Source organism: Marmota marmota, unplaced genomic scaffold (assembly GCF_001458135.2).
Source record: "Marmota marmota marmota unplaced genomic scaffold, marMar, whole genome shotgun sequence".
NCBI classification, from domain to species: domain Eukaryota; kingdom Metazoa; phylum Chordata; class Mammalia; order Rodentia; family Sciuridae; genus Marmota; species Marmota marmota.
Window position 1 is genome coordinate 48,999,915 of NW_025999990.1, and position 23,815 is coordinate 49,023,729.

The 23,815-nt window shown below is 36.1% G+C and overlaps 1 protein-coding gene across 3 annotated transcripts in view; it reads right to left on the reverse strand.

Moving 5' to 3' along the window:
- L3mbtl4 (L3MBTL histone methyl-lysine binding protein 4) overlaps positions 1-23,815 on the reverse strand; it is a 326,421-nt gene that overhangs the window by 242,970 nt on the left and 59,636 nt on the right. For all 3 annotated transcript variants that reach the window (XM_048806537.1, XM_048806538.1, XM_015482542.2), the window contains 5 exons: positions 19,029-19,133; positions 17,604-17,739; positions 15,810-15,901; positions 14,246-14,400; positions 13,087-13,163 (listed from right to left, as the gene is read on the reverse strand). In XM_048806537.1, coding sequence (XP_048662494.1) covers positions 13,087-13,163; positions 14,246-14,400; positions 15,810-15,901; positions 17,604-17,739; positions 19,029-19,133 — 565 coding nt within the window. The remainder of the gene's footprint in view (positions 1-13,086; positions 13,164-14,245; positions 14,401-15,809; positions 15,902-17,603; positions 17,740-19,028; positions 19,134-23,815) is intronic.

Below are 23,815 nucleotides of genomic sequence, written 5' to 3' on the forward strand. Positions count from 1 at the left end.
GTGGCGGCTCCGCTCCGCCCCCTCTCCAATTGGGGTCACGCGGTCACCACGCCGGCGAGCCGCTGGGCCTGCTCAGGGCGCTGGCAGCGGCCCGGCTCCTCCCCTCTGGCTTGACGACAAATCGAGAGAGACTCGGGTGTCTGTGCCTCACCCCCCCTACCAGGAGACCAACTGTTTCTGTCGCCGCTGGTATTGATGAAGTTCTCTCCTGCGCCGCTTTCTGATGACATCAGATCTCTGCCATGTTGGTATCCTATGTGAATGGCAGCATTTCGTTCCCCTTGCCGGGCAACCAAAGCAACGGGTGAGTCCTGACCGGCCCTCAGCAGGACCCGGACCGAGAAGCAGTTTCCGCGGGCTCCTAGCCCTGGGCCAGGGCAGTTCTGGGAGCCGGAACTCGGCCGCTCCGTGCTCGGTGTAAGCTCCTATAAGAGTAGGCTCCAAGAAGCAGCCTCCGCAGGCTCCCCAGCCCTGGCCCAGGGCTGTTCCGGGAGCCGGAACTCGGCCGCCCCGCGCTCAGTGCTCGCTCCGATAAGAGCAGGCACTAAGAAGCACCCAGGCACTGAGCCCGAGCAATCTGTCTGCAAGCCACAGGCGAATGGCAGCCTGAAATTACCTGTTCTATGGCTGAATGAGCCACGGTCAGTCGAAAACAGGGATGGTCACGTCAGCTTTCCAACATGGTGGCCGCTGGCCTCCTCTGTGGTCTGACCGGTGTGGAGAACCGAGATGGACCGCTTCCTTCCCCCGTCTCGAACCCAGAATTCAGCCCTGAGTACGGTGCTTGCACAGCTGGCAGAAACTGCAGTGCTGTATCCCTGCGTTGCTATCTCCTCGTTTCCCAGCGAGCGCTGCAGACTCTAGCCAAGGGGCGATTTGCTGAATAAGCAGTGTTACCCTCCGTGCGACAAACCTCTCGCGTTTGAGTCCCCATAGCCGATCCTCGTGCAATGGAAATCCTTCCTCCAGGTTCTGGAGCACCCCACTATTGCTGGAAATTCCTAACAAGATAGCCTTTAGCCGTCCTGACTTGTCATACTCCCACACAGTGAAGCAGCACACAGGGGCAATGCACTCCCCTTGCCGCCATCTTCCTCTCCCCCAAAAATGCTTTTTATAACTAAGCCTAAAGCCTGAAGCAGTATGCTAAAGTCTTTAAGCATTTTCTAGTAGTTACCCAGCATTTCTGATAATGTTTCCCTCTTCTTACTTTTAATATTTTTCTAGTACTGGGGATTGAACTCAGGGATGCTTTACCACTGAGCTATGTTCCCAACACTTTTTAATATTTGTTTTGATACAGAGTCTTACTACTTATTAAACTTTTTCTAAAATAAAGTATATTTAAAGAAAAGTACACAAATCAAGGGGATAGCCTATATGACCTGAGCCAGATCAAAACCTAAACTTCACCACAGCCCCACCAACTCATCCCGATCCCCATCATGTTCCCTTTTAATCAAAACTATAGCCTTCTCCAGAGAAACTCCACCCTGGCTTCCAGCCAGGAGACTGGTTTTGCTGGTTCTGTTTTACCTTTATAAAAATGGAATCACACAGTAAGGGCTCATTCATGGAGAACCTCTTTAGTTCAACATTCTGATTGTGAGGGTCATCAAAACATGATTACTGAATGCAAACATTAATTTTCATTGTTGTTCAATATTCCATCATGTGAGTATTTTACAATTTACTTTCTATCCATTATATTTACCACAGTCCTTTAGACAGTTTCTATTTGGGGATTACATGGAATGTATGCTGTGAACATTCAAGTACATTCTTTTTAGTGACCATTCCACTGGAATGTATCCAGAAGTAAAACTGCTAGATCATGGAACGCTTTGCTTCATCATTTTTTACTTTTAAATTATTTTGGCTTACGTGTGTCTATTTTCAACACCCTCTAAATACAATTTTAAAATAATATGCATTTGCTTTGATAAACAGTTTGTCTTCTCTTTCATAAATACATCTCAAGCTGGATTTTTTTAAAGCTCTCTTGGGATTTCCTTTGCTTTCTGCACTTTCTTATATGAACTATGCTATATATCTTTGGTTTCAATAGTTATTTTAACAATTGCATTTAATTTTATAGCACACACTTAAAAAAAGCCATTTCTTGTATTTTGGATCTCTACCTTTCTACAAGGCTTTTGAACTACCCTCACCCCTCACCCCATCAGCAGTGGTTTTCCTCACCTAGGTGCCTGGCTAGAGGATTCAGTGAGATGGAAGGACAACAAAACAAAACATAGGACTGGGAAGATGGCGGCGAGGGGAGTGCATTGCCCCCGTGTGCTTCTGGAGGGCAACCTGAAAATATTTATCAAATGCTTTAAGTTTTTCCATATTCTGTTATCCAATAATTCTACTTAAAGGAATCATAGAGAAAAAACAAATGTATATAACTTATTTAAAAGGATATTTTCCATCATTGAACATAAGAACCAAAAAGTTAATGTATAATACAAAGAAAAAAATGGAATAAACTGTGGCATACTCATAAGAAAGATAATTGTGTAGCCATTAACAGTTAGGTTCTCAAAAACTATTTAAAGAAAACAGACTATGTTCAAATTATATTTTCAGGTTTAAGAAACAGTTGTAAAGGCAGCATGAACAACAAAATCACAATTTTAATTGTGATTACAATTTTAAATTACCAGTATGTAATATATATATATATATATATATATATATACACACACACACACACACACACACACACACACATACATACACACACACACTAAAGTAAACAGTGTGGGTGAGGGAATAACAGAATAGTAAGCTATATCTAATGGCGGTATTAATATTTGTAATTTGCACATTAAAATGTATAGTTTAGAAAATTTCTATAACTTTATTTAAGAAAAATACTTTGTGCCTTTGTTTTAAAGAAATTTGACTTATTAGAAATCCACAGCCTCACCTCAATGTATAAAGAGCCTATGGTAAAATAAAATAACTCATAAAGAATAGAATTTGGGGCTGGAGTTGTGGCTCAAGTGGTAGACTGCTCACCTTGCACGCATGAGGCCCTGGGTTCTATCCTCAGCACAACATAAAAATAAAATAAAGATATTGTGTCCACCTAAAACTAAAAAAATATTAAAAAATAGAATAGAATTTGGCTGAGGCTGACTGAGAACCCTTTGCAGAGTAAAAAAAAACAAAACAACAAAAAAAACCCCACTATTTTTCTACAGCATTTCTATAAAATACATAGAAAATCAGTGTCTGCAAAATGCCTTGGGGAAATAATGATATGATTTTCAATCAAGGTGATGAACAAGAAGAAAGAATTAATAACACGCCAGAGTGGCAGGTGTCACCTATTGATGGACCCACAGCAAAGCTGGCTTAGGGACCTGTGGTAGTGAATGTCTACCTGACGCAGATACAATGCTGAATCAACACTATATGTTGTACCAAATGGCCACAGAAAATTGTCCAGCAGTTGACAAAACATGCAAGGTTGATTTTTCTCCACTTTTGGTGACTTTTTGTTGGGATGTAAAATAGGTAATTATTGTAAAACAAGATATTTATAAGAAAGGAGAGCCTTGCAAGTTCAGGTACCAAATTTATTTCCCTGGACCCTCAATTCACAGGGACTTTCAGATTTCAAAATACTCTAGGTAATGAGTTCATACATGTCTTCTTATTTAGTCACTTACAAAACCAAGTAAGTAGCACTCACAGACTATCTGGGATAGCCTAGCCCCATATCCAAAACCTTGGTTAAGGCCTCACCTCTTATTTTCATATATCATGAGTCTCCCTAATGGTCCCCCCACTCCTCCTTTCTAATCTGACCTACTACTACCAATAAAATCCTCCCCAAACATAAGTAATATCACAGCTTTGACTATAAAATCCTTGCTATTGCTTTTAAATACTTTGCATAAAATGCCCTCAATTGATCTGCCTTACTAACTCCTTATTAATACTCTAACACTGAACTAAAACCTACGTTGAACTCCACATCTCCAGAACTATAACAAATTTGTGTTGTTTTAAATCACTAAGTTCATATTAATTTGTCAGAGAGTAATACACTATCATATAATTCTCTCCACAAAGAATTTTTCTTCCTCTTTGGGGCCAGGTGTTAACCTCCTTGATTAATCACTTTGATATTATTTGTAAGGGCTACTCATTAGTTTAACAGCCCCCAGTACACCTTAAGTCCTGAGATCAAGTAATAGGGCTTGGTAGATCACCAAGTAGCAGATGACAGTGCTCTGAATGAACAAGGGATTGTGACTCCATAAAACCATAAGGAAGCCAACTAATAAACATAGAAGGAATAATAATGTAATTAGAACATCTTTAGTTAGCAAAAAATCAACCAACAAATAATTCATCAAGGAATGATAGAACTAGCAAGTAAAAGTTTGATGAGGAATGGAACATTTCCATAATCTTGAGGTAACTCCTCAGCAAACAGGGATTAATTCTTAAAAGATAGTTTTACAGTGGAGAAAAGTGACCCTCACCACCAATCAAGTGATCCTAGTCATGATAAACAGGAAAGACACACCACCTGATAGGATGCAATGAGAACACAGCTTCACTTCTGGAATATTCCTCTAGAGATGCATCAGACAAACCCAAATTGAGGGGCACATTACAAAAGGATGGGCCTGCAATCTTCATAAATGTCAAGTTCATGAAAGTCAAGGAAGGAAAGACTGAAAGAATGGTTACATACTGAAGGATACAAAGGAGACAGGACAAATGGAAGAGCATGTGATCCTGGATGTTCTTCTGCTGGCTTATCTGTCTGTGCTGTGAAGGATATTATGGTGTGACAGTTAAAACTTTGATTTTGGGAACTTAATCTCATCTAGTTTGACAGGGAGAAGATCCTTTGCTATTCTTACAACTCTTCTAAATGCTTAAAATGTTTCAAATTTTAAATAAAGTAAAAACTTACAAGGCTATTCACAATCAGTATGAGCCCAATGCTCTGCCACGTTTTGCTTCGAATTCCCCTTTACCCCACCACACCCTGTAGCCCCATGTTATTCCAGGTGTTCTAATTCTAAGCAGGCAGGGACTTTCTGCCATTTGCTTCTGTGTGTACTCTTCTTTCTACCTAATATTCCCTTCCATTGCATTTCCCTATTAAAATTTTACTCATCTCTCAAAGATGAATTCAAACACTATTTCCACTGTAAAACTAGCTCTCACTCTGTGTTCCTAGGACTCTTCTGAAAGTTTTCCTTTCACTACACTCAGAAAGACCCTGCAGCATGGTGAAAGAAAGGACAACAGAGTTTTTGAAGCCAGTTAACAGGACTGCTACTGGATCTACAATATACCCTGGCCAGTTAACCAATCTCTCCAGCTATGAAACCAATTGACAAAAATATCACAAAGTTGCTTTTAAAACAGATCAGTGTCTAAAGTAATCTGACATACTGGTCAAGTGATGGTGAGGATGCAGAAGAGGAAACCTCATGATGCACTGGTGCTGAGAACATAAAATGGTGCAGACTCTGTGTAAAAGACTGGCATTTCAAAAAACTGGATGTAGAATTGCCAGAAAGCCCAGCAAGTCCAGTCACAGGTATATAGCCAAGAGATATGAAGACACATGTTCATACAAAACCTATAAACAAATGTTCATAGCTGCATTATTCAGAACAGCTCAAAAGCACAAATAGCCTGAATTCCCATTAACTGACAAATGGATAAGCAAATTTGTGGTTTATCCATTCAGTGAAATAAATGTTACTTGGAAATAAAACAAAAGATGTACATGTTACATTATGGGTGAACCTAAAAATAATTATGCTCACTGAGAGAAGCCAGACACAAAAAGCCATGTGATAAGATTCTTATTTATATGAATATCTAAAATAAGCAAATGTTCAGTCAAAGTAAATAATGTTGCCAAGGGCTTGGAGTTATGGAGAATTGGGGAATAATATTTCAATATTTTGGGATTTCTTTTTTGGGTGATAAAGACATTATAAAACATTATAAAACTGAATGTGGTGATGGTTACAAAACTCCATAAATATGCTAAAAGCCCTTTAAAGTAATGAACTGTATAGTATATGAAATTATACTTAAATAAAGCTGTTACCAAAAAAAAAAAAAGTCCTTCCTTCAAAGCAAGCATCCTGTTTTATTCTTATTTGGTTCTCTCCATTCTGTCAATATAGAAGACATGTTTGCTCAACTGTATTTCAGTTTAGTTGCAGTCTGACTGTGTTGTGACAGCAATATGCATTTGGAGAGACACTCTATGCAGGGTTGTCCTTTCTGAAGATAGTCACCCTGTCGGTCAGATGTGCCCTGACAACCATCATGGCTCCACAGGGCTTCCAGTCCACCTGCCCAGATTATTCAGGAGGCTGGCAGGGGTGGAACATCCTGTCAGCAACTATAGAACAGATTTTCACCCATATAAGGCAGTTGAAAAAACAATCTTTATAGCACAGTTTAAACTAGTAAAAAAAAAAAAAAGCCACTCAAAGCAATGTAGAGTCCTGCCAATTCATACACATATAAAGTTACCAGAATTATTTTTTACATAGCAATACCATTCAAGGCAACTGAAAAAAAAGCAAGAAAAGTAACTTTCAGCTGACAAGCTAGTTATTACTCCTTAGTGGGTAGATTTAAGTTTTCTGTATAGAATTGGCTCTATGTTGTAATAAGACTAGGCTCCTCAGTGGTTTTACTTCAACAGAAGGATCAGATGTACCCATTCATGTAAGGAGGTGATTCCTGCCCCTCACAGAAGGAAGACCAAGATCTCTGAACAGAGATTTCTTTTAGAGAGAAGCTTTTCTTCTTCAAATGCTAAGATTTGTTTTATTAGAGTTTTCTGTATGTCCATCTAACATCTTTTTATGATTTCAACTAAAATTCTGGAGAAACAGGAGAACTTCTACTTCTATATTTTTAAAAGTTCTCTAGAAAGGTAATAAATATAGATATATAATAGTGAAGTTCATTGGTATGCATTCATACATACATAGAACATAAGTTGGTCAATTTCATGCAACAATTAAAAAGATAATAAATAAATAGAAGAAAGATGCGTAAAGGAAGGGAATCCAGGAGAGAGAAAGGAGGGAAGGGAAAGAGGGGGTACTGGGGATTGAGAATAAGCAAACTATGTTATATGTATATATGATTACATCCAAATGAATAGTTGTGTGACTATAATGCACTAATCAAAACATAAAAAGATAATCAATAGAATATCTAACATTTAGAATTAAATATATATCACTGAAAAGCATCTTTACATGTTATAAAAAGTGACATCCTCCTCCATCTCTGTCACCCTGTCTCTTTCCTCTCTCTGAAGGAAGGTATTTTATCTGGAATCTAGAAGAATCTGCCTATATGCTAGGGACGACTATACATATCAGCACATGCTGTTTTACTTTCAAGTGCTTTAACTGCTCTCCGAAGTGCAATTTTACACACATGCACACACCCCCACACACAATGACAAATATAGCAAACACATTTTTCTCACAATGTAATTGAAACCATAAAATAATATTTAATGTAAAACTCCATGGACATATATGATATTCAAAATATAAATTCATTTTAAGTAAAATAAATGCAGCCAGCAAATTTTGGAGCCCAAGTACTACAGAAACAATTATTTAAGTGTACAAGGTTGAATTTTTTTTAATATTTTACTATATTCAGTCACTAAATACATACACACACAGATGAGAGAGAGAGAGAGAACCTAATCCAAAAATCCACAATTTTGAGGCAATGACACATGCCACAAGAGGAAAATTCCACAGCCAATCTCATTACAGATTGCACTAAAAATGTAGGCACACTAAAATTATTATATAAAATCACCTAAAGTTTATGTTTTTAAAATATATATGAAACATAAATAAATACTGCATTCAGATTTGGGTTCCATCGCCAAAATGTCTCATGTATATGCAAATATTTCAAAATTTTGAAAAATCCCAAATCCAAAACACTTCAGGTCCAAACCACATCAGATAAGAAATACTCAGCCTGTGTGTTGGTGTGTATGCATGGCGGTGCACACATGTGTGTTACACACAAACACACAGACACAAGCAGTCCTAGCTTCAGCCTTGTCTTATGGGAGAGAATATCTGAAGATGACACTGGTTCTCCATCCCCTCTACTCTCCACGGCTCCAAACTTTTCCTATTTTATGCAGTTAGTAGAGTTTAACACCTTTGGTGCAGTTGGGTTCCTAAACTTTAGTTAACTTTTGTCTTCAACAAATTTTTGCTCATAGTACTTTTGTATGTAATTTCATTATACTCCACTAACTTGATCATACATTGATTAAACTATCTGCTTGAATTTTCATTTTAAATATCATTATAGCAAATGAGAAGTGTCCTGTGGCTCATGAAGACCACCTTGAAGGGTCATCCTTGCACAATATCATGCAAACAAACTTTTTATGACACTACTGAGTCTTTCTTACAGACAAGTAATCATGCATGCTGTGGATGAATATGTTAAACACTAAAGTTTTGTACTTATTGCTCTTCCTATTTTTCCTTAGCCTTCAGAAAAGTCTTCTGTACTAGGAATAAAAATATATTATTATTATTATTATTATTATTATTATTATTGAGATTGAACACAGGGGTGCTTAACCACTGAGGCACATCCCCAAGCTTTTTATTTAAATTTTGAGACAGGGTCTTGCTAAGTTGCTTAGAGCCTCCTAAAGTTACTGAGGTTAGTCTAAAACTTGCAAACCTCCTGCTTCAGTCTCCAAGTAGCTGGAATTACAGGCATGTGCCACTTTCCCAGGCTACACATAAAAATATTTTAAAAGAATGGATGAGATTATGACTTTACACTCAAAAAAGCTCAAAAACTACTAACAAACAAATTGTGGTAACACATGTACACATACTCATACACACACTATACACGTGTAGGATTTATTCCAGGAATACAAGATTGGTTCAGCATTTGACAATCAATCAATATAATTATACCAAATTAATAGAATAAAAGACCCCTTTAAAGTAAATGCTTAACAAACTAGGAATAGAAGGGAACTTCCTCAGTCTGATAAAGAACATCAAAAAAAAAAAAAAAACACAGCAAATGCCACAGTTAATGGTGAAAGATTGAAAGCTTTACTCCAAAACAAGGAACAATTTAAAAAAAAAAAAGAGAGAGAGAGAGAGAGATGACTCACATTACCACTACTAGTCGGTTGTATATTGAAGGGTATGCATATGCACAAGAGTTAAGCAAAAAAGAAAAGGCATTAAGCATAGAAAGGAAAAAGTAAAAGTATCTTTATTTGCAGATAATATATTTTTGTATATAGAAAGTCCTAAGGAATCCTCCCACTCCCAACCCCACCCCCAAAAAACCTACTAGATCTAATAAATGCATTCAGCAAAGCTACAGGATTTTTAAGATAAATACTTAGAAATTGAATCTCTGTAAATATGAAATGATCCAAAAATAAAACTTAAGAAAACAATTCCACTTACAATAGCATAAAAAGAATAGACCAACTGATATGACAAGAAAACTATGGGTCAATGTCCGTACAGAAATCTTCAACAAAACACTAGCAAACTGATTCCAACAACACATTAAGAGAATTGTGCACCATGACTAAATAACTATTTTCCAGAAATAAAGGGTGTTCAACATAAGAACGTGATCAATGTAATAATTAAATTCATAGAGAAAAGGCAGGAAATGACATCATCTTCTCCATAGATGCAAATAAGACCCTGAGAAAAAAATTCAACATCATTTCATGATAAAAAGACTCCAGAATCTAGTAATAAAAGAAAACTTCCTTTGCATAACAGAGTAAGTTATTAAAACCTACAGCTAACATCATATTCAAAGGTAGGAAACCTAAATGCTTCTCCCTAAGGAAAAAACAATGAAGCCCACTTTTGCCAATGCTGTTCAGCTTTGTACTTGAAGCCCTGGATACAGCAATTAGGCAAGGAAAAAAAATGACAGGCATACAAATTGGAAATGAAGAAGTAAAACTATCTTTTTTGGCAGATGCTATGATTCCACATAGGAAATTCTAGAGTCGATGCACAAAGAAAACCACTAGCTAGAACTAATAAATTAATTCAGTAAAGTTGCAGGATAAAATAACAACACACAAAATCATATGTGATTCTCTATACCAAAAGGAAATTAAGAAAACTATTCCATTTATAATAGTATCTATGAATAAATTTAATCAAATAGGTGAATACCTTATAAATTGAAAACTAGAAACATTGCAGCAAGTAATTCAAGTAGACATCCTGTGTTTATAAACTAGAAAACTTAATATTGATAAGATGGCAATATTCCCCAAAGCAATCTACAGATCCAGCACAACACTTATCAATAATCACTTATCCAATAATCATTTCTTCAGAAGTGGAAAGTCAGTCCACAAATTACTATCAAACTTCAAAGGGTCTCAATAGACAAAATAGTCATGAAAAAGAACAAAGCTGGAGAACTCACACTTCCTGGTTTCTAAATTGACAACAAAACTACAGTAATCAAAACAGAATGGTACTGGCATATTACAGGCAAAAAGACCAATGAAAACAGAACTAGAGTCCAGAAGTGGACCTAAATATCTATGGAAAATTTATTTTCAGAAATGGTGCTAAGATCACTCAATGGGAAAGAATAGTCTCTTCAAGAAATGTTGCTGGTAAAACCGGGAACCAGATGCAAAATAATTAATTTGAACCCCTACCTTATTTCATATATAAAAATTAAATAAAAAATGAATCAATGGCTTAAATTTAAGAACAAAAATCCACAAATTCCATAGGAAAAAAACACAGGTAAATTCTCATGACTTCAAATTTGGCAACTGATTCTTAGATTTAACACCAAAAACAAAAGAAAAAATACATAAGCTAAAATGCTCCAATTAAAAACTACTGTGTCTCAGAAAATGCCATGGTTGGGTGTGCTCTGAGTCTCTCCCAAAGGGTCACTGTTATTATAAGCATCGTTCCCAGGGTTGTACTGTTGTTAAAGTGGTTAACTTAGCAATATGAATTTTACCTCAATTTGAAAATGAATAAAATACTTAGTAACAAATATAATAAAAAAGTGAAAGACTTGTAGACTGAAAACTACAAATATCATCAGAAGAAAGTTGAAGAAGGCCTAAACAGAGGAAAATCATGGGATAGAAAACTTAACATTGTGAAAATGCCAATATTCCCCAAATTGGTCTACAAATTTTGTGCAATCTCTATCAAAATCCCAGCTAGCTTTATGGTGGAAATTGAAAAGTTAATTCTAAAATGAATATGAAAATGCAGGAGACCCAGAAGAATAAAAACTAATCTTGAAAAATAAAGTGCTGGAGGCCTCACACTTTCTGAAATTTTCTAATTTTCTGAATTTTATTAGTAAATTTATTAGTAAATTTTATTAGTAAATTTATTAGTAAATTTTCTGAAATTTACTAATAAAGCTATGGTCATCAAGGTAGTAGGGTATTAGTGTTATAAGAATAGACATACAAACCAATGGAATAAAACTGAAGAGTCCAGAAATGAACTCATACACTTTTTTTTTTAGAGAGAGAGAGAAATTTTCTTTTTATTATTTTTTTTTAGTTTTCGGTGAACACAACATCTTTATTTTATTTGTATGTGGTGCTGAGGATCGAACCCAGTGCCCCGCGCACGCCAGGCTAGCGTGTTACCGCTTGAGCCACATCCCCAGCCTCTGAACTCATACACTTATGATTAACTTTCTCTTATTGAAATAAGGGAAAAAACTAATGGGAAAAAAGTAATCTTTGGTGACCTTGGAATACGTCTCTCAGAGACACCCCAATCTTATGAATTACAGGAGAATGCTGAACACTTATTTTTTAACATGCTTCAAAGAACGTTTCTAGACTCACTAGAGGAAGATGCAAGCAATGCAGTCTCTTATCTCCACACACACCAACTGATGGACATCTAACCTCAGCTTCAGGATGAAGTGACAGATATCAGACTTCATCTTAAAGAATGCTAGTGAGCTTTAGCCCTTTTTATAGAAATATAGGGAAAAGATTCTAAATCTGTATGTCAAAATCAGAATTTGAGATGTTACATATTTCATAAAAACCTTTCTAGACCAAATGGGTATCTGTGAATAGTTGAAAATTTTTGTTTTGCTTTATTTGACTCGATTTTTGTTTTTAATTATTTAATTTCTGGTCACCAAATTTAAGAATTTAGTGGGCAATTCTAATACTTTTCTACACTTAAGGGAAAAAAGATTAATAGCAAAGCTCCAGAATCATTCAAATTAAAAAATAAACAGTTCTCCACTCCAGATGGCATGTTCCTTACTCTACATTTCTTCCTGTATATTATGTACTGAAAGAAAACATATTTCTCCTTGGTCATCTGCTTTTAAGATGCCAAGTTTACATAGCCACTTACATCTAAATTTTTTGGAGGGGAGGAAGGTGCTGGGAATCAAATCCAGGGCTCCTTGCATGATCTGTGCTGCTGGGCTACATCCCTAGCCTTCACTCATTTTTAAATGTAAAAACAAAGAAGCTTGATAAAAAAAATCTCTAAATATTTCTATAATGGAGTAAAAATATCTATTAAGAGTCTTTACTTAAATGCTTAGCTAACCATTAAGTCAGAAGTCTGGCAAGTGTAGAAACTCATTAAGTTAATTCTCAATTCTCAGATTTCTGCATTTCTATATTTAATGCCAAAGTTAAGTGTATTTAATAATCTTATGACTCAAAAATTAATTGTTATAAGATAAATTATGTACATGTAAATAGCCAGTTTTAAATGTCAATCCTCAGCAATGATATTCATTTAATGAGATAAAAACTCTTAACTTCTTTTAATGGTTGTCTAATACATCTTTACAAAACGTCCTTTTTCACTATGGGAAGCAAGCACATCCACAGTTCAGATCCTTGGTGATTGAAAAAATCTTGCTCAGCATTTTTATCATATACTTTGCATTGAAATGTGATTTACATGCACAAAAATTAAAATGTGGATAGCCACTCATACAGAGATAACTTCAAAGAAAACCCAGTCTGCTCACCTTGGGGCGCTATCAAAGTTCTTCCATTCTCCTGACACCAACCAACTGGCTGGACATAAGGACTATTAACATCACACCTGCAAAAACAGGATCCTGTGTTAGATCCCATATTACTCAATCCCAGAGAAAGAATCCAAGAGTAATTGCTATTCTAGATATTAAGAGATATCACAGAAAACAGTACTTCATAGCTAAAGGGAAAGAGAAGTAATTTTTAGTACCATATTTGTAAGCTGAGTGACTAAACTTCTCTTTTGCATAACCTTCTTGAAACTTCATAGCATAAAATAAAGGGGGAAAGACCTGAAGTGTTAGTGATATCCTCAGAGAGCAAACACTATACCTTTTCTACCAGTTTTACTTACAGTAATGGAAAATATTAATAGGACAGTCTAAATGGTAATAGGACAGTCCAGATTCTAGATAACTACATTTTTCCTCTTCCTCCTTTCAAAGAACCCAGAACATTCCACCAAAGACACATACAACAATTATTCTATGCTTTACTTCTTGGTTCAAAAGGAAAAACAAGACTCCCTTCATGCAAATTAAGAACAATGGCCCCTTGTAGGGACTTATCCATTACTCAGGAAACACTACGAGGAAATGCTACAAAAAAGTATTTTCACTGTGACCTCCTCTGTATTTCAGGTTTTTATCCAGAAAACCCTTTTAACTCATGCAATGTTAGTTTAATGGCTTCATAGCACACATTTTCTCTGTTCCCCACAGGCTTTCAAATAATCCTGTGCTCCCTGAATCTTTCTTTTAAAAATATGATGGGTTGAATGCAACATCTTTCAGAAAAACACACACAAAAAAAAAAGAAAAAAGAAAAAAGAAACACTACAAGTTCTTAAATTGCTCTTCACAAAATTGTTTTCCTTGCAAACTAGACAAACATACAGTGAAGTTCCCTTAACTGCTCTGGTAAGGCCTCATTAGACAACTTCTTATAGGTGTGGAAATAGTTTCTTAGGTTCCTTATTTCAACAAAATTCATATCAGAGAAGGCTGTGAAAAGTCACTACTGAATTTCCTGATGTTTATTACTACCTGAACAGCAAGAAAAGTGATAGGACTGGAATAAAAATAAATTCTTAACCAAACATAAGAACATGCTGGGGAAAAGAGAAAAAAACAAACAATGGTGTCTCACCAGTAATCGTAGCTGTCATCCCAGTTGTCAAAATGTACTCGTAAGCGGTCATCCACAATATCTGCTATGGTAGCCACGCACACCAGAGAAGGGTTCTTCCTGTCCACGGCCTCCAGCTTCATTCCCACCTGAAACTCCTTAGGCACTGGTCCATTCTAACATAGCACCAGCAGGGGAAGAGGGACGAAAAGAAACAAGGACACCAAGCAGGACTGAGCCAAGGTGAAACTTCTACAATGTTTAGCATCAGCAAAGCCTAGAGGGCATCAACACTCACCCTCTGGAAAGAAACCAGCAAATGCCAGGAAACACCCAGCAACTGTCATGCAGCTCACATTCCTAATCAAGACCACGGAAACTAGCTCCTCTGGGCTCTTCTCTTTGGATGAGCAGGGAGTTTTTCTTTCCCTTATCAACTTCATTTTTCCCTCTTCAGTTCTTAGTGTAATTTGTATCCATTTAAAGATATACTGTTTGCTGAATACAGTCCTATCAAATGAGGTTTTCTGCTCCCCATAGGCTTTTGAATAGTATTCAAATATTGCTATTTGAAACAGCGATAAAGACATCCTTTTTAGCATCAAGATATCATTAAATTGATTACTCTAACTGAAAGTAGTGGCTTTCTCAATAGTTAAGTATATATACAGTAACTCACATATAAAAAATACAATTAAAAGTATGAATGCTTTTTTTAAGTATATATATATATATATATATATATATATATATATATACACACACACACATGTTTGTTCATATAAATGTGCTATAGATTATGATTTATAATAAAATAACTGTTACAAAACCCCAGTCTTTGAATTGTGACAATTAGCTAGTTCTGAGATTTGGGAGTATTTACCCAATATCTGGGGACAAAATGAGGGTTTCTTCTCTACTTCTATATTATTTAAACCCCAATTTTTATTTTTCTTTAGCCCATTCTACTTTTAAAGAAATTTCACATTTCAATAACGCCCTTTCATTTATACAATTATATGAAACACATACAACAATCATGTAACATTAATTCTAAGATCAATAAAGAAAATCTCAGAAAGTCAAGAAGGAGACCTGCAAAGTGACATCATCTGCAGGTGACTCAGGCTTGTGTACCACCCTGGCAGAGGGAGTGTTCTTTACTCAGATGCTCACAGTACCGTGAGTCTGCATGAGATGGACCCTTGTTTTATTCACACTTAGCTAAGCTGGGTACATCCAAAGTCTGCCTGAAGTACCTACTTGTTTCAAAATACCAAAACTAACTTTAAAAAGATTAACTCATTGTAAGTAAAAAGGAAAAAAAAATTATGAAAGGCATTTTACTTTTAGCCGTTGTTAAATACTTTTTACACAGCTAACTGAAGTCTTTAATTGTACTTTTAAAAGAGAAAATAAAACAGATGCCCATAGAAAAAGGGAGACAAATTAAGGGAGAAAAGTTTCAGGAAGTTGAGTTTCGATAATTTCTTAAAGGATTAAAATATAACAGAATATAGAGCAAATTTTAATAAATGTAAGCTCAAGGGAAATTCTAACTTAAACTGAGGAAGTAAATACTTACAGAACTTCTGTTCCTGAATAATTTCTTAGGAGCATTTTGCAATTTGCAGGCCTTCAAGTAATCCATCCAAACAAATTTATCTTTTCTATAACCTAGATAAAAAGTACAATTTGCTCAAAAATATCCACAAGAGGTAACCACAAGTATTTTAAATACTTTATTACCATTCAGTCTTCTGTCACAAATTCCATGCTATTAGCAGATCACAATGGTTTACATTTAAATTTCCAAATTGTCTTAATGTTTTTAATGTCTTAAATTCAAAACAGTTGATTGTGGTCTCCCATCGTGCACACCATTCCCTACAAATGTTTAGTGTTCACTAAGCTATGGCACTAGGACCCTGCGAGCTTGATGGGGATCTCACCTCCCATTAAGGTTTCCAGAATGGGTAAAAAGATAAGAGTACCAGTGTTGTCCCCACCCCTGAGGAAGCCATGTCACAAAGACCATAAGAGATCCCAATGATGCTGTGATCCAAGAAGCCGACACTTGAGGGAAATTACGAAAGCCTTCACAATCCAAAGACCATTTTTGACAATTCTAACTTTCTGTACCCTATCTGTACAATGTTCCCACTAGAAATGCCTTGTCTTCCATTCATATGCCCTAAGTTGGCTCAAACAGCACTGCAGAACAATGCAGGCTCAGTATTTTCCAAGAGACCATCATACTGAAAATACAAATTGAACTCCTAAACAGTCTTCAAGGCTAAGACGTCTCTACCTCCTACCTTTTTGACTTGCTTCTCCACTTGTCTCCCTGAGATTCCTCATCCTAACCAAGTCCACTCCACCCCAGGGCATCTGCTCTGTACTTTCCCTGCTTGATGCTCTTCCTCAGGAACCCTGTTGCTTTCTCTCCCATTTTGTTTAGGCATCTATGGGACCCCCAAGACAGGCTTGTCTTCACCACACTATCTAAAAGAGCCTTCTTACGGCTGGTCTCAATCCTTCCCCTCCTCTGAAATGAAAGTCCACGGAGACAGAGGTTTTTACTCATTGTTCCAGCCCCAGTATGTGCATATAGTAAGGACTCCATAAAATCTATGGGATGAATGTGCCTGTTACCTGTCACCAGTTCTTAAAACTCAGCAATTTCAACGGACTTTTCATAGGTCCCAAGGCAGAGCCCAAGGGACACTCTCGAGTTGATTACCAAGAATAAAACATATATATACCTATCCCAGAAGTTGCCATAGTCATTTCATAGTCTAACATGCAAGCAGGAGACTGTATGCCAAAGTTGGCCATGCAAAGAAACTGGCCCATGGGCTTCTCACTGACGGCACCCTCTACTCACTTGCACAAACCGCTGGCTAGGGTTCCTCTAGTAGGTAACAAAAGACAAAGCTGAGATTTTACCATCACAAGAAAACTTGAACTGAACTTTTTTTCATTGCTCCATGTTTTCCATGATTTGGGGGTTTGCAACAATTGACAGTGATTCAAATTTCTTCACCCTGCAGTGCCATTGATATAGTGGGAAGTTTCATTTCAACCATGATTTAGACATTAGTTGCTCAAGGTCTAATAAACTTATGTACCATAAGATCTCCCATAATATTTTATTTCTACCCCATGTGCCTTATCAGAATAATTGACCTAAAAGTCATGAACAATTTTCTTTCGAAGATACTTCTTTTTAAAGAGGGTGTTACTGAGGTCTTAGTGCTCTTTGGGGATCAAATTTTCACACCAGGTTCTCTTGATAGTATTTCATAAAATTTTATTAAAAATAAAACTGAAATATCAAGTGACTCTCTTTTTGATTGGCAAATGCATCCTGGCTTACCCTTAGGGATGTGCAATTCATGCTTGGTCTTTTCACACCACCCTACTGGATGAATGTCAGGGGAACCAGCATTGGTCCAGAAATCATAGCAGCTTAAATACCCATCAAAATGAAGTCTTAGCCGGTAACCACACACCTGCAGCAAGGAAAGTTTGCAATTGTTCATTAAGTGTCATACATTTAAAATGGACACAAAATTATCAAAATATTCAAATACTTTGTGAATGCTAACAATATTTAAGAGCTGATGCTTCCAGCCAAATTTTTTCATTAGAGAACAAATTTATACATGACATCTGATTAAAACTGTGATATAAAGTAGGTATTGTCCTTCAAGAACCTAAAGCCTTCTGCAAAACACAGCCTTTTTTTACTTGCCTATGTACGTATATGAATATATATGTGAGTGTTACCATTGTATACATTCACAAAAAATTAAAAATAATAAAAATAATAACTATGGGTAAATGGCAGAAAGATGAGTACAGGGAAGGGAACAGGGTGCGGGGGTAAAGGAGGGGAAGGAAAGGTACTAGCACTGAATTAGAACAAGATATATTCCATGCTTTATAATCAAATGTCAAAATGGATTCTACTGTCATGTATAACCAAAAAGAACCTATAAATTAAAAACAATAGTTTAGGTGGAAAAAAGGATCCACAATTTAAGTATTTTAATTGAGTAGTTTATTTATTAATTCAACACCTGTCCAATATTTCTTTCAGAATCCCTATCTCTCGCTGTTGGCTTGGATTCATGTCCCAAGACAGTGTAGACTGCAGTACAGAGCAAAACAAAATGGGGACGGCCTTCGCTCTACTATATGCATACAGCATACTCAGTAAAGAGAACATTAAAACAGATACAGCCTCTAAACATGCTGTGCAAGTTTAATAGCTACAATCAATCAAGTGGAGCAAATGAATGTGGCTTCTTCATTGAATGCTATTAGAAATAGAGACATCTCTTATTGATTTGATGATATGTTTAGTAAATATTACATTTTACAAACCATTTACTTTCATTACTGGCTCTTCACTTTACATAATTTCCATAAAATACATGTATTTGTATAAATATATAACAGGAATAATATTATTCATATACATTTCTCATTAGTTCAACTAAAATGTGAATAATTATATTTCTGTTAATAAAAAAATTGTGTGATGATTCATGAATTGTTATCAATCTTAGGTGAAAACCACTAACCAATTAAGTCAAGAATAAACGATGAAACTTACTAGAAACTTAATCTTCACAGAAGGAAAAGGATTCATTAAGAAACATTTTCACCCATCACAGACTAAAATAAATCCACAATGTTCTAGAACTTGTTAATGATCAAAAGTATACAAATTTGTTATTCTCTAGAAAATCCTGTTACCATATGGTTAGCCCAAAACAATAACCATATCTCTCACCTCAGCTACAGAAAGCACACAGAATACAGATGGATGTCGGGGATCAATGCCTTCTAATCTCATGCCAACCTGAAAACCATTTTCGTGCTCCGGAAAGGATTGATCCTACGGAATTTCATGATACAACATTAGCCATTGATATTTCTTCATAACTTTATATAAAATATTTGGTGTCATTTACATGTGGACTCTAAAACAATGGAACCCAAAGAAACAAGACAGTAGAAAGGTGTTTTCCAGAGACTAGGGTAAGGGGATGAAAGAAGCACTGTTCAAAGGGTACAAAATTGTAGTTAGACAGGAGGAATAAGTGATATAGACTTAAGGTGACAGATATGCTAGCTATCTTGATTCAATCATTTCACACTATAGAATATATCATATCATATACTGTGTTCTCCATAATTATATAAAGTTATAATTTGTGTAAAAAATAAAAATATAATTTTTAAAATCTTTATAGTTGGAAGCCCAGTAATATGGAAGGCTGTTCTTACATGTAATTGGCTCTCAAAGATGATTTGGTCATTTTAATATACTTTGAAAGAGTTGAATTGTGAAGCTCTGTGTTCTGTGAACCTCTCACTTATTTGTGTTGCCTGTTCTTCCTTCTGTCCTTGGTTGGTTACATGGATTACCCACCTCCAATGTGTGCCTTGGCTCTTCACTGGTACAGTGACTTGGCTGTAAAGACTTTAATTTCAATATAGTCAAATATATTTCCTGTTAAGTTTACACATGCAATCTATGCAGTCCTTCCTGATTCAGGCTACCCAGTAGTAGTTTTCAAAACAAAATGTTGAAGTGTCATCCTTAGTATTTAAATCTATAGTAAAACTGAAATTGCTTTCTCTATGGTGTGAGGTAGGGGCCTGGTTTTTTTCATGAGAAAAATACACTATTCAACAAGTGGTTTATGACTCATCCATACTTGACATGATCTGCAAAGTCAACTCTGATACCCAATTTCTATATATTTGTGGATCTATTCTGGCCCCTCTATACTGTTTCATTGACTTATTTGTCTATTTTACACAGTCTTATTTGCTAATGTGAACCCTTTCTATTTGAATCAATCTTTATATATTGAGTTTTCTAACTTAGAAATTTGTTCTCTCTCCATGTTATCTAATCATTTTTTGTCAAGGATTTTCTTCAAATTTTCAACAGAATTCAAAAATGCTTTGTTATATTTATTTCTGGGTAAATTTTTAATGTTTATTGCTATTGTCAATGAATTCTTTTTATATTACTTTCTAATTTTCTCCCATTGTTTTCTTTAATACTTACATTTAAAAAACAATGAATATGGTATTCTTTCCAACAACCTTCCTGAATTATCACTTGTTTTGAGCAGACATTTGTGAACAGATTCAGCATTACCAGTCAATTCATTCTTAATTGAAAATAAACTTATACTAAAGGAAAATGATGACTAGAATCTAGTTGTATTAGATCTAGAGCTGCTTTTGAACCACTAATTATCTTGCTATTTAATAGTATTTAACATCTGAGTGTCTATTTTCAGGTTAGAATTTTATTTTTTAAGAGTCTTTTCATTTGGAAATAATGTCAAACTTAAAGAAAATCTGCAAGAACAATACAGTGCAGTAAGCACATGCACAGCTTTGCCTAGATTCATCTGTTGCTACATTTTACCTCCTTTGCTCTATAATTTATTGTCACTCCTTCTATCTCCTATGTCTACCTAGACATAGAAAGATGATATCAATGTAGTTTTGTGTGAACCATTTGAGAGCCCTTCACCTCTAAATTTCAAAACAATTCCCTAAGAGAAGTGTATTTTCCTGGAGAATAGAATGTGTCTTATATAACAACAACTCAATTATCAACTTCTGTAAACAATACTTTTAATTTAACATTCCATTCATAATCCACTTCTGTCCATTTTTCCAACATCCCTCCCCCCCAAGTCTGCAAAACAGAGCCAGTCTAGGATTAGACACTGTATTTAGTTAGAAAGTCTCTTTAGTTTCTCATAGTCTGGAATATTTTCCATTATCATGTCTTTGTTGTTTATAGCACTGACTTTTTTTTTAAAGAATATTGTCTTTTCCTTCCTCTGAGTTTTCAGTTAGAATGTTCCACATTTTGGATTTGTCTGACGCTCTCCCGCAATTAGGTTTGGGTTATATGCCTTTTGCCAGAATACTACATGAGTGACATGTGCTTCTCAGAATATCACACCCAGAGGTACATGATGTCCCTCGGAGATACTGAGGGACACAGTATTGTCCAATTTCTTCACTATATATATAGTAGCCTGCAAAATGCACCTATACATACACACACATAGATACACGTATTTTATACACCCTAAGGTTAAACCAATATGTGTGATTCTAATCTAACCCACAATGCGTGTTCTGCCTTCCTTCATCCATTCTGTACTTTCCCTCTGGCAAGGTCCTCCCATTTCCTTCTTTACTAAATCCTACAGTATGGATCTTACAGTTTCAGAACTGTTTTATTCACATGCCACAGTAATCAAACCTAGAGTTCAAGATTCGTGTGTTGTTTCCCCTCAGTCCTATGTCATCAAAGAGTGGGGTAGGTATATAGTTTAAACTGTATATAAACCAATTGGATTCGTTTTCCCTCCATTTAATGCTGTCATGCAATGGAATCCAACTAAAATACAGTTGAGTTCACTTGTTTCAATTTGCTTTTAGTTCAGAAGATATTTTCATTTTTTTTAATGTACAGATAGCTTCCAAGTGTTAAAACCCTACCTCATACAACCCCACCCCACCTCACCTCTTGAAGGTACCCAACTTCACTGCCTTCTGTCTTTTCCTTCTTGAGTTTCTTTTTTGCAAAGACGTTATGTGCATGTTTTTCTTATTTCCCCTTCTTTCTCAGGCAAAAATCCACAGACTACACTGTTCTTCTCCCTGCAGCATTCTGCACTTCTTTCTCCTGGAGACACCCTGGCTCACGGAGACTGGCCACTCCTGCTCACAGCTGCAATGTACTCCAGCACACGCAGGTTCCATGGTTCACTCAGTCGTCAACACTTTCATGTATGCTTTTTTTTTTTTTAATATGAACATGAAACCATTTTAAAAGTACTTATGAATTGGCTTCTAAAATGTTGTTGAAAACTTTCTTACATTCACAGATCATTTTGGAAGCTTCTAAGGAAAAACTTTAAAGAGGATAAAACCCAAACATGAAATGGCAAGAATGAATGATTTCTCAGGGATATTTTATTTCTATAAAAATAAAATGTCATGTGTGTGTCTACTTCTCCCAGCCTGCTTCTCACATCTCCTCTGTTTTCCAGCAGATTGTATTTAGCAAGTGTTGTGTGCCTCCCTCCTGTTCCCTGCCTTGAAATCGCTCAGCTCACTTTAAAGCAACACACACACACACACACACACACACACACACACGGCTGAGGAAAAAGCAGAAGGAGGACAGACAGGAGGAGGACAGACAGCAGGGGGAGAATATTGATAATGCAGGAAGGAAAGTTGAGAACTAGAGAAACGGACACAACTTTGTTGTTGTTTTAACAAAACTGAAAGATGCAAAACTGGGAATAGGAGGAAGCAGCGTTGAGGACACTCTTCGGTCTGATCACACATGAATGATAAATCCAAGGCACTGGCAATGATTCACAGCCAAGAGGAAGATGAGCCACGCTGTTCTCGTCAGAATTTAGAATGGTTTCTCATCTGAACACTGGGAAGCTGCCTGTAATGTTGAAAGTAATACTAGATGACTAAAAGACAGTATTCCTTAGAGGATTTCAAATAAAAAATAAAATGTTCATTTTAACAATCTGAAAGGCAACATTTAGTGAGAAATATCATTGCCTTTCATCAGTCTCTTTTCTGTTCAATGATTTATTCATGACATGACAGATTTTAAAATTTTTCCTCTCTAAAAAATCTTATATTTTTTAACGTAATTGATGTCTATGCTTATAAAACCATATTTTATGATAAGAAAAGTGAACTAAAATCACACATTTAAAGCAAACAAAAAATCCATTGAATTTAGTCACATAAAATAGACCTGATAAAAATAAATAAAGTCCAGCCCAGAGAGGTGAAGGAATTTTCTCAAGGTCACACAGCCAGTTGAGTAGCAGAATATAACTAAGGCCTGAAGACTTGAAAGCCTGCCAACTGTTTGATGTAAGGGGACAGAGCTGGCAACAAAACAAACACAATAAAATCTGGCTCAAGGCTATGGAAGTCCTCAACGACAGTTCCATGGTAGTGACATATGCTCTTGGGTTCTGAAGAGAAGTCATTCTGTTTTGCCTTTTTCTTTTCCCAGAACAGTTATAAAATAATATTTTCTAGTATGAAACTGATTTATTTTGTCACTAACAATGGAGAAGCAGCATTATTCAAGGTTCCATACTTCATAGCAAAAGCAGGAACAAATTATATGTTATTATTTTAAAAGCTTGTAAAATTAATCATGAGGTCAATGGAAGGGTGTAGCCAAGCCTAGGGAAAGCAGTGGAACTACTGGCACAACTCCATATGAACTATCAGGTAGAGGAGTGATTGTCATGACATGTGTGTATGCCAGCAGCACTTCTAAGCTCCGTGGATGCTGTCACCAATACTCAGCATGCAAAGCTCACATGATAGATGTGTGCAAGAAATGCTGGACATTTCACTTTAACACTGAGAACCCCACAAAAGCAGAGAGACTGCGCTTTATAGTGATCATTCTGTAAGCTAGCTCAGACTGAGGGAGGCGGTTGGCCATTAGCACTATCAGCACATTGGCTGGACGTGTGT